The sequence below is a fragment of the Oryctolagus cuniculus genome, chromosome 16 (assembly GCF_964237555.1).
Source record: "Oryctolagus cuniculus chromosome 16, mOryCun1.1, whole genome shotgun sequence".
Taxonomy (NCBI): Eukaryota; Metazoa; Chordata; class Mammalia; order Lagomorpha; family Leporidae; genus Oryctolagus; species Oryctolagus cuniculus.
This window is the reverse complement of record NC_091447.1, coordinates 26,934,026-26,946,172: the sequence shown is the minus strand read 5'-3', so window position 1 is coordinate 26,946,172 and position 12,147 is coordinate 26,934,026. Positions and strand designations below refer to the sequence as shown.

Genomic DNA, 12,147 nt, shown 5'->3' with positions numbered 1-12,147 from the left:
AGATAGTTGGGGCTGGCCTTGTGGAGCAGGAGGTTAATCCTCTGCCTGTGGCACCGGCATCCCATATGGGCACCAGTTCTAGTCCCGGCTGCTCCTCTTCCGATCCAACTCTCTGCTGAGGCCTGGGAAAGCAGTAAAAGATGGCCCAAGCACTTGGGCCCCTGCACCCATGTGGATACCCAGAAGAAGCTCCTGGCTCCTGGCTTCTAATCAGCTCAGCTCTGGCCTTTGTGGCCATCTTGGGGGTGAACCAGAGGATGGAAGATCCTTCTCTCTGTCTCTCCCTCTCACTGTCTGTAACTCTACCTCTCAAATAAATAAATAAGAAAGATAAAGTTGAGGATATTAACTAGAAAATAGAGAAAAAGGATAAAGGGATGAAAATAAGACTAAAAACACTAGGAAAATTAGAAGATTAGTTTAGAGGAACCAGCAATCAGATAATAGAAAATGAAAAAAAGGAGGATATCATCACTGAAATAATTCAAGAACATCTCTCACAATTGAATGACATGAATTTCTAGGTTGAAAGGCCTATCAGATATTTAATACTGTGAATAAATATAGAGCATACCAAGCCTGTCATCATAACACTTCAGAAAACTTGGAGCAAGATACAACTACAGGTTTCCCAAGGGTCAGGACCCAAATGGCCTCAGATTTAACACCACTAGGAGGCTGGAAGCCAGTCAAACCATGCTTTTGAACTTCTGAGTGAAAATGATCTTCACCTAGAATTTGATAACCATCTGCTCCAGGAAGTTAATATTGTGTAACAAAGTACTCCAAACCTTATTGGCTAAATAATACCCATGTTTATTATATCTCACAAATGTGGGGCTCAGGCAGAGGTTGGCTGGCCAATTTTTCCCTAAAATGTTATCAGAAATTGCCACTAGATACTTCTAATTCCATTTCATCATCCAGAACTTAATGTCAAGGTCACTTCTAGCTGCAAGAGAAGCTGGGAAATGCAGCATCATTCCGAGGATACAGGGTAATGCTAAAATTCCACTATAATACATCAAGGAGAGGACAGACCTGAAGAACAGCAGGAGGGTCCACTGCAGCTTCATAATAACCAAAAGAAGAAAGGAAATGTGTTCAGGTTCTAAATAACATTGTTGGCAAAGATGAATGATTGTTCAAGCAACTTACAGCAACTCTTGGTAAAACAATTGCAAAGGGATGACTCTGAAGGTCTTCCCATGAAAGAAGTCTCGATATTTTCAACAATATTCTTGCCACTGCTTTTGATGCAACTCATTTCCTTGGACAGTTTCTTATAACAACTCCCAGTGATACATTCCCAGTATAGAGAAAGCACATCAGCAGAGATTTGACTTTCTGAATTCATTTCCACCATATTTTCCAAAACCATAACAAAAACACCTTCCTTTGAGCTCATTATTGAATGTCATGACATTAAAATATTCTTATGTGTTTGTTTCAGAATTAAAGAAAACTCTATTTACCTTCGTTTACGAAAAAGAAACCGCTGCAACCACAGAGACTACCAGAATATTTCAAAAAATGGTATGTAGTTTTCCTTTTAAGCCTTCACCAATGTGCCTGTAATGACCGGCTACATTTTCTAAGAATCAAAAAAGGCGAGAATTGAATAATAAAAACCACAAAATAAAATGAACAATGTCTCCACCAACAGCATGGCCCTTTCTGAGAGAAAGGCCAAGGTATGGGAAGTTCAGAGCTCAGGAGACAGGACATCAGTGAACATCAACAAAATGCGAGCTGAGCAAAAACAGGTCCCTGCAGCAGCTCTGTCCTTTCTGATGATGCAGTCTCCTAACGCTTCAGCTGGTCTTGATGCTTCAAGTTTTACCTGGGAAGGATGCAGCCTCTCGCCTTGGACCAAGAGATGGTCTGCTGACTCAGGATTCCGATAAAACTCCTGTTTGATAAACCATGGCTTGGTTAATGCGTAATGAATTGCCAAGTAATGTTTTCTGACACCGTAATGCAGAGACAGCAAATTGTGTGTGTGTTACTTCTCTGTCTTCTGAAGCCTGGGGAACATCTTGCTAATCAGCCCTGGCACTCTAGTCTGCTGCACCCAGAATCTGTCCCAGCGTGCTAGAAACAGTGCGTCTGACAATCATCATCAACACGTTGGACTTGGCATGTGGAGCTGAACCTTTTTGCTACCCTTGTGCCATCTCTAATTAACAGTGTCGAGGAATTTCCTAGGCAACATGAATTTCAGCAAAATACATGACTAATAAATAATGTATCTCTTATAAGAAATATTTTATACAGAATAAACATTCTACCACTCTAAGAATAATAGATTTTTAACGACATTAATAAAATGATAGCTGTCATTTATTGAATTCTTACCAAGTGCTGAGAATCCATTTGTATTCCAGCTCATCCTTTCAACAATAGACACAGTAAGACAAGTGCTACTATATTTCTTCAATACTAAGATACCATTGATCATAATAGCTCTGGAGAGTGTTAAGGGAAGGCAAAGGAAGAAAAACATTACAATATACATATTGATTGCAGCACTCAACCCAATATGAAATGTGCAAAAATATTTTTCTCAGAATTGAGGAGTTATGACAATATTCAAAGAAGGAGCTGATAAATAGATCAGTAAAGCCAAGAGCCTTGTCCTAGGTTATACACATAGTGAGTTACAGAGCTGGAACATTAACCCAGATTGTCTAACTCCACTCAGATGCCAACAAAGATAATACAGCCACTGGTCTGTGATCTGAGATTATCTACAGCAAGAGATCAGTCTCACATCTCTGAATGTGTTCCTAGCCAATAGTTAATGGACGGTAATCATCACAGATGTAAGTGAGCCTTGGCCCTTTGCACCTGCTCTTCCCCTTTGGTGAGATATTTAAACAGGCCCCCAGTGCTGTCAAAGTTCTCTGCCAATTCAGACTATTAAGAAAACCACAAGGTCTCATCTGTATGTAAGAGTATGAAGTTCTAGAAAGCAAATAGCCGATAATCTTTATATTTTAATTTGGAAGGGTAAAACACTGCCAAAATTAAAAATCAGGATAAAGATTGGACAATAAACCTTAATTTCTCCAAAATGTGTAGAAATAAAAGGAGAAAATCAGGTGTACATAAGAATAATTACTAGAAAATACACCAAAGTCATTATGTTTGGTAAATTATAGGTGAATGTTTTCTCCACTCCACCTTGCTTTTCTGTATTCCAAGGGTTTTTTTTTTTAATATAAATAGCCATTTTTTAAAAAGTCTAGGAAAAAACGGGATGTAGGAACATTCAGTATTTGCCCGAGGTTACAGAGCCACAGGTCTCAGATTAGGGCAGGAAAACAAGCAATAGGATTCTTCCAAAAGCACAGCCTGTGATCTACTCTTCCTCCACACGGCTCCAATGCCAGCATTTCCCTCTTTGACATGACCCACTCATGTCGACATCGCTTTTCTATCCATGACTAACGCAGCAGTCTTTTGTAAAATTATAAAGACCAGAGTAAGATCCTCCAAAAGGTACCCAGCATAATTGATAACAGACCATTCTCTTTTGTGTTCTGCTGTCTTGACAATTCCCTTTAAAATTCAGATTTGAAGATAAAAAGGGTGAAGGGAGCTAGAAGGAGGGGCTCATCATGAAAAATAAACCCATGGCTTCCTTTAGATCTGTATCTAATGAATAGATGCCAGAAGATCATTCCTTTTCTTTCCTTTTCTTGGAACTTGCAATCCTTAAAGCAGAATAAAATGTACACATTGTCTAGGACTACCTCTTTGAAGATGCTTCCTATTTTTCTAAAAATATGTTTCTAAGAGGATCTTTTCTTTTTTTAGTACCTTGTGGTTACTCATTATTTAATGCTGTGGTTTTATTCTGTTGCACCTCTTCCTATTTTCTGTTGCTTTTCTTTGCTACAGATTCTTTTTCATATTATGCAGCATGGAACCTGCCTACCTACACCAAGTTATTTCAATTACTCCCTAAGGTCTTTATTAGACATAGGAAAAGTCAGCTTTCCACATTCTGCATATTTATGGCTGCACTTATTTTTCAGAACTGGCAAGAGAGAGAGAAAAGGGAAGAAAGAGTTGAATGGAATATTAAAATGTTTCTTAAAAATCGTACAGAAGGAATTAAAGAAATAGTTCCTATTTTCATCTTGATCTTTATGTAAGAGAGCTCAAACATTTCTAGAGATAACTCCATCGTGAACTACTGCAGATGATTCTAAAGTAGTTTAGAATGTGAAATGCAGATGTTATCTTTAATTCAGGGAATAATCCTCTGAGTTAGGAATGGTCAGTGTCCTATCCAGTCTTCTTTACCATCAGTCAAACAGATGGATTGCATTGACTCTTACAACTTCCGCCAGGAAAAACAGCCTGGGGTCAGAGGTGGCCAGCCCCTTGAAGCAGAAAAAAAAAGGTCAAAAGCCCTTGGAGCCCCTGGAGTTGCCTGGATCCTTAAGAGAACATCCCCTTCCTTCTTAGAGATGGAAAGCAAGGGCCCCTCTTGGCTGCCTCATAAAATCTTCTCCTTCTCTGAAATGTAAAATAGACTGGTTTTGAATTTAGATCCTGGAACTGGTATGTGACTTGAGCCAGTCCTCTCATCTCCCCAGACTGATGTGCAATTGTAAAATGGGGCCATAGTTTGGGGGGCACAGTTGTCAGAGGCCCCCACATCTCACTATGGGTTGCCTTGGCAAAAAAGCAGCTGGCAGCTAGAATGAGCCAGCTTCACCCCATCCTCCAGGGGTAGGGCTGCCCCCAAACTCAAAGGGATGAGGAGGGGCCAGGGTAGTACAAACCTTTCTACAACAAAGTCAGTTCCCTAAAGATGATATTGTGGGGATCATCACAAAACCAAGTGTGTGACTGACACACCTTGGGCCCCCTTTGCACAGGTAGGGCGTGAGTGTCTCTGCTGTGCAAAGGGGGCCCAGTGACTATGAAGTGAGGGCAACAGAGGGATCTTTGGGGAATGAGAAGTAGCTGCCGCTAGGGAGTGACTCAGGACCCCACTGTGGGCTGGAGAGAACAGAGGACAGGGCATTTCCACTAAGATCTGGAACTAAAAAGGATGTCCACGTTCCCCCTTGCTATTCAATGCAGTCCTGGAAGTTTCAGCCAGAGACATTACATAAGAAAAAGAAATCAAAGAGATACACATAGGAAAGGAGGAAGTCAGATTACCCTTGTTTGCAGATGACATGACCCTATATGTAGGAAAATCAAAATACTCAGTCAGTTGGGTGATAGCTGCTTCTTGCTCAGGACCTGGGGCTCCTGAAAAACCCTAGAGATAAAGCTGAACATCAAGATGTTATTAATAGAGGCGATAAATGACCTCATGGATGTTGTGATGGGAGACTCTGTGACTCAATTCAGTGAGTTAATTTTAGTATGAGGTTGATTTACAATCACAAAATTAGGGCAAGGAAACTTGAAGCTAAAGGAGGGAGGCTGGGAGGCTGTGGAAACCAGGATCTGATGATACCGAGCACCAGCATCCACATCAAGGACATTGTCAGGGGCTCAGTTTCATCTCAGTGCACCTGCTCACAGGGAACAAAAGGTTAACTTTAAGTGTCTAGATTTGAAAACTAGAGAATGTTAACATTTTGCTAAAGTGCATATGTTTGAAGCCTCACCTACTCATCTCCACCCCTCATCCCCTTACTGCAAACCAAATTTGGTCCTGAACGTCTTAGGTTCTCCACCCACCCCAACCCCCACCTCCACACTCTAAGAAAAAGCTTCCTCCAATTTGTTCCTTCTTTGGGTTTTGGTTAAACCATGTGAAGAATGAGACTCTACAGACCTAGAGAAACCTAGAGAATGGGGAAAGGAGAAAAATGCAGGTAACCTCCATAAGAAAGTATTAAGAAGGTTACAGGAAGAGGAGGGATAGAGAGAAGGGATGAAGAAAGAGACTTGGAGGAGAGAGACCCTGGAGCAGAACCAGAGTGATGGGAGAAGATAGAACAAGCAAGGGCATTTCTCAGCGATGCAGGGAACCTGTGTGTCCATGACAAGTTATGTTAGGAGTACAGCTCAGAACTCCCACTTAGAGGATGGCTGAACTGTTTCTTCATTATACCACGACTCTAAGAATGATCTACAGAACAATGCTGGTAGACAAGGTTTCCTTAAATCTAACTACTCTGTAAACCACAACACAGGACCACTCACTCTTTTGGGTTTTTTTAAGATTTTATTTTTTATTAGACAGGTGGAGTTATAGACAGTGAGAGTGGGAGACAGAAAGAAAGGTCTTCCCCAAATGGCTGCTACAGCTGGCGCTGGGCCAATCTGAAGCCAAGAGCCAGGTGGTTCTTCCTGGTCTCCCATGTGGGTACAGGGGCCCAAGCACTTGGGCCATCCTCCACTGCCCTCCCAGGCCACAGCAGAGAGCTGGACTGGAAGAGGAGCAACCGGGACTAGAACCCCGGTGCCCATATGGGATGCTGGTGCCGCAGGCAGAGGATTAGCCAAGTGAGCCATGATTTTTTTTTTTTTTTTTTTTTTTACTGATTTGAAAGGCAGAGTGACACAGAGAGAGGGAGAGGGAAGGAGGGACAGATAAAGGAAGGGAGGGAGGGAGAGAAATGGAGAGAGAGAGAGATCTTCCATGTTCTGGTTTACTCCCCAAGTGTCTTCAATGGCCAGGACTGTGACAGGCAAACCAAGAGCTAAGAACTCCATCTGGGTCTCCCCCAACATGGGTGGTAGGGTTTCAAGTATTTGGGTCATCATCTGATGCCTCTCAGACATGTTAGCAGGAAGTTAGATTGGAAGCAGAGTAGCCAGGATTTGAACCTGGCACTCTGATATGGGATGTGGATATTTGGTGGCTTAACCCGTGGCATCATAATGCCCACACCAGGACCACTCATTCTTATTACCGCCAAGTGAAAAACCAAGGGGAGGCAATCCTGAATTCATGGGACTGATCCTTATGCCAACCTTCATTTTGACTACCAATCACTGCAGTAGACAGAGAGAGTGAGAAGATGAGACGCTAACACTTGCTTACAGCTCAGTTTAAGCCCTGACCTCTCACTGGCTGGTTCATAACCTTGATGAGTCCCTTCTCCATTCTGATCTCAGTTTCTTCATGTGTAATATAGAGGGTTTAAACTAGATAAATCGCAACCTCCATCCAAGTTCAATAATTCTGAAACTGTAAATCAGAAAGTTTTAAACTAGAAACCTAGAGGCTCCTAAAATGTCTAATTTTTTATTCTAATTTAACTCGTTGCCAACAATAAAAATTGAGAGATTTTCCATAAAATTTAGTCTTCTGCTCATCTTGGAGAGACAGCTGCTCTGCTCATACTGGGCCACACTCCTTTTTTCTCTCTCCTAGGATGATAGAAGAAGGTACTTCAAAAAGTTTGTGAAAAATGGAAGTAAAAAATAAACTTATTTTTGGCCAAAAATATTTGCAATCTATGCATAGTTTTTTCATAATACACAGTTCCATGAACTTCTTGAAGATACCTTCATATGCCTGGATTTCAAAATATTTTTGCACCAAAATCAACATCTTTTACTTCCATTTCCATGCACTTTTTGAAATGCCTGTCTCTGAGCCCAGGTTATTACTACCCCATTGCTGGCTATTCCCATGTTTAACATGTGATGCACCTGTTAATAATCCTCTGCTTATTTTCTCTTGTTAATATGACTTTGGCCTGTCTATTGCACATGGTGTTAGCTGGGCAACCTAAACTGAGTCAAGGAAAAGATCCTTTTCTCCCCTATAGTGTACAATAGAAGAAAAACTCTACCCAGGAGGAGTCATAACTAGAATATATGCAAGAGAGCAGAGCATCCAGCTGATAAGCTTAAAGAAAATCCACAGAAAGGATTTTCCTTCTCAGTGAGACAACTGTCAGAGGAGCTTGCCCTGGGTCTGGAAACCCCACTATTCAGGATAACTCAGTGCCAGAAAGAACCGGCTAATGTTCTTTCAGGCCCTAGATGGTCAATCCCATGTAGTTTACCTAGGAATATTGCAAGCCAACATGAGTCATGGCGCAACCCTCCAGGGCCATCATTAGCAGGATGAGTGAATGGAGCTGGAGAGGTGGCTATTATGATGCTTTCAGATTTTAGCTCATACTAAGTACCTTCTGTAAGCCAGACATTACGCCAGGTACTACACATACTCTATTCTCATTTAATTCACAAAGCAATTCCATTTTATAGATGAAGCACCTGAGTTGCAGGATGGTTAAATAACTTGCCAAGGTCCATTAGTTTATCATAGTAGACCTTCCACTGTGTCTGTCTCATACTGAAGACCAGACTGTGACCCTCTCAGATTCTGGCCTCCAAGTCTCCAGCCTGCTGCCTAGGACAACCAACACCCATTCTGGGGTCAGCTGAATATTAGAACGACATACCCTGACCCAGTGTTCTATGCCAGCTTTCTCTACTGAGCGTGGTCCTACAAGAAGCAAGAAAAAGAAAAAGAAAGAGAAAGATGAATACATTGACTATAACCATAAAGGAACTATTTGAAAAGAGGCTATTAATCCAGGCTTAGGTAAATTCCATTCCACATCTAAGCACTTTTTTTTATGCTTCCCCATGATCTCTGTTCTAGGACAAAACAGATTTAATACCTTTAAGTAACTAACTGGGCTTCTGCTATTGTATTCTTGCCAAAAATTGCATAACCATATTTAAGTCATGAGGAAACATAAGACAAACCCAAACTGAGGAACATTTACAAAAAAAAAAAAAAAAAAAAAAAGGAAAGAAAGAAATAATTCTACCCCAGAAGTGTCAAGGCCATGAGACCAAGAAAAAAAAAAAAGGACCAATGCATCAACCATCAGTCCAGATATTAAAGAAGACTAAAGAGACATATAGCTAAATATAGTCTGTGATCCTGAATTGGATCCTGGCCCAGAAAATAGTCATTAATAGAACAATCAGTGAAATTTAAATAAGGTCAATAGATTAGAAGATAATATTAAGCCAATGTTGATGTCTTGATCTTGATCAATGTACGAGGATAATTAAAGAATTTCCCATTTATGGAATCCAGGTGAATTGGATGTGCAAAGCCTTTGCCGTATTTTTGCAACTTTGAGGAAATGATTTCAGAAGGAAAATTTTGAAACGATGTTTTAAAAGCTGCAGAGGAGGGTACTGCTGAGAAGCAGAGACGTCACATATGCCAAGCTGAAGTAGGTTTTCAGCAAGCACTCGGTGAGCCCAACCATGGGGCTGAATATTTGGTCTCAACCCAAAACCTTGAGAGGAGGTGACAGAAATTATTTATATGAGAACAACTAGGACACTTCTGTTTGGGGAGCCTTGATGTGGTGTGGTCACAGCAACAGACGTAGATTTAAGTGCAATGTTTGAAATGCTTGATCTAAAAGGCAAATGCTTGTGGATATACGGGGCCTTAAAAGCTGCTATGTCTCCTAAGGATCAAATATATCTCTGAGATACAATGTTTAATTTAATTCAAGTAGAAACTTTTAGAAGAGAAGCATTTCAATATGATACATCTCATAGAGAACACAAGTCACCCTTTTATTGCTTATTCATGTATTTCATTATATACTTATTATTCCTACTTGTTTTGAAATTCAAATGATCATTAAACAATGGAGATGTTCTGATCCGAGAGAGACTCTTTCTTAGGATTTATCCAGGCAACTCTCCCTGGTACCTTGTTTCAGGCAATCTGTCCAAGCTGGAGCAGGGCACATAGTGGTGATTATAATGTGAAGAGTATGTGGTTTGATCTTCCTGCTTTATCAAGATTTTCATCCTGTACTGCTTGAATCAGCATACCTGCAGAGGGAAAAATTAAGCAAGTGCCCTACATTTTTCTATGTAATTGTCAGTGGCCAGGGCTTCTCAAGCCCTAGGGGCCATCCGTCCAACAGTTCTGTTTTCTTTGGGGCCTACGATGAAGGGTATCATGGGGACAGCTGTCTGCTCCTTGCACTGACAGCCTAAGCGAACTGGATGATTCGGCTCCACCACATCCTGGGAGGTGCTCTACCTCTGATCTTCTCTTTTACTTCCTCACTCTTATTCTCCACTTGATTTTGCCCTACTCTCTCCTCTATCCTTTCCTCTCCAATGTTTCAAGAGGTGCTAGAAAGAGAAAAGAGCAAAACAAAGCCTTGCCCTCCAAGAGATCAAAACCAATGGGAAAGGGAGAAAAATAAGGAAGAAATTTTGGTTCTAAGATGACATTAAAATAAAGGTGAGTTGGGGCCACTGAAGGTGAAAGGCACTTAACTCTGCCCAGAAAGATAGAGGAAGAGGAGGCGTTTGAGCAGAGAGCCCTGCAGGAATAAATAGGAATCCAAACAGCACAGGGAACTAGTGCCTCGGGGCAGGGAGCCTCTGAGGACGAAACATCTTTGGAGAAGACTGAGAGAGTTCAATGTGGCTGAAGGATATTGGTGCAGCTATGTCAAACTTTGAGCCTGGAAGGTAGCTTAAAGCCACAGTGGAAGACTATTGCATTCTTTTAAAAATGCAGGCTTTGGGGAATCATTTATCTAGTTTGTCACTGAAATTCAAAACCACACTTGTGAATTTAAATTTTCAGTAGTAGAAATACCATCAGGAACTGTTACAACAAAGAATTATTAAGTGCCTACTATTTTGAGCTTAAGGTCAATACATTAGTCTGAATGTTTCTGCTTATTACAAGCAAACATTTCTAGAGAAAAAAATGAAGTTAAATTTTGCATAATGGATTTTTAACTAGATTGGACAAATAGCTCTCCTGGAAAATGCCTTCAAAATCATAAAAATGCAAGAAAAAAACCCTCATTAGCTTAAATCTAATTCCTGTTAAATAACATTATTAGATTTAGCTTAGGTCACCATAGGACACCATATTTTCTGTGAATGTTTCCTACTCTTCATAATGCATTCAGGTTTCAGGTCCCTGGTACAATGGAGTAGACACACTCCACCCTGTCTCTCCCACTGAGTAGAACTATAAAACCTGGACAGAATGCATGGGATAGCTCCTGGAGAACTCTGGGCAGTAAACGGCAGTCTGATTGAAGAAGAAAACCAGAATTAGTATTGCCATCAAATCAGCAGTGAGGTTAGCATCTTCTTATTTTCTGTTATCTCTCAACCTGGACTTAATGCAGCACCAAACACAGAAATGAGCAGTAGCCCAGAGAGAGATCATCTCAGAAGCAACATGGGAAAAGGAACTGCTAGCTGTGGCAGCAGCAACAGAGGGGACCTGTGAGTGTCTAAAATTCTGCCGAGGAAGGAAAGACTACCTCCCCGGCTGGAAGAGAGCAGGGTGAATTCCCCATGGCCTTTTTTCTCACTCCACCCAAGCAGCTTTTTCCTGCCAGATAAAGATCTTTAATGACCATCTATCATGTGCTTAGCACTTTAGGAAAAATTTCTACTTTCGAGGAACTTATTGTCATATACACCCAAAATATGCAAAAGATGCAAGACCCTACACAGCAAAACATCAAATACAATACAATCAGGAGTCAAGGGCATAGGACAAACAGTATTCTATATGGGGAAGAAAGGAGCATAATTAGTGTTCAGTGACATAAACTGGAAGCCTATTCGTGGGGAAGAAGAGGCATGAGAAGCTGAGTGTGAGAATGTTGAAAGGGAGAAAGAAAGAAAAGGAGGGTTTGCCCCAATTATCCTGATTCCATTTGTTTATAACTTTATACCCTGCATCTGCACGTGCACACATGCACACACACACACACACGCACACACACACACACACACACACACTTGGGAGCATACACACAGACCATCTTGTCAGAAAGAGAGGGAAGGAGGGAGGGATACAGAGAGTCACAACATTAATCACTCAATTATGTTGCTTTTCAACCTACAAGGAAACACAAACTGTAAATTACTGCCAATTATGCTAACATTAAATTTTAAAATAATTAGTGCCCCTGTTATAATCTGCCAAAAAACTTGGGAAAAAACTCAGAGTTATTTAAGATCAGCTGATTTTGTGTCACCTTGTAGATGGGAGGACACAACTGGGACAAGTGCAAACATGACCCACAACTTTATTTTGCTGGGCATGCAAAGCATTTATTAGATGTGCTGAATTCACTGCCAACATCTAAGCCTTGAGAGATGCTACATGAAGTCCCA

The 12,147-nt window shown here is 41.0% G+C and overlaps 1 protein-coding gene and 1 long non-coding RNA gene across 4 annotated transcripts in view; one reads left to right on the top strand and one right to left on the bottom strand.

Moving 5' to 3' along the window:
• AOAH (acyloxyacyl hydrolase) overlaps positions 1-12,147 on the top strand; it is a 190,973-nt gene that overhangs the window by 137,895 nt on the left and 40,931 nt on the right. For all 3 annotated transcript variants that reach the window (XM_070058395.1, XM_051852733.2, NM_001082025.1), the window contains 1 exon segment: positions 1,454-1,536. In XM_070058395.1, the coding sequence (XP_069914496.1) occupies positions 1,454-1,536 (83 nt within the window).
• Positions 1-12,147, bottom strand: part of LOC127492612 (uncharacterized) — a 106,924-nt gene that overhangs the window by 73,909 nt on the left and 20,868 nt on the right. The gene's annotated exons all lie outside the window — the stretch shown is intronic.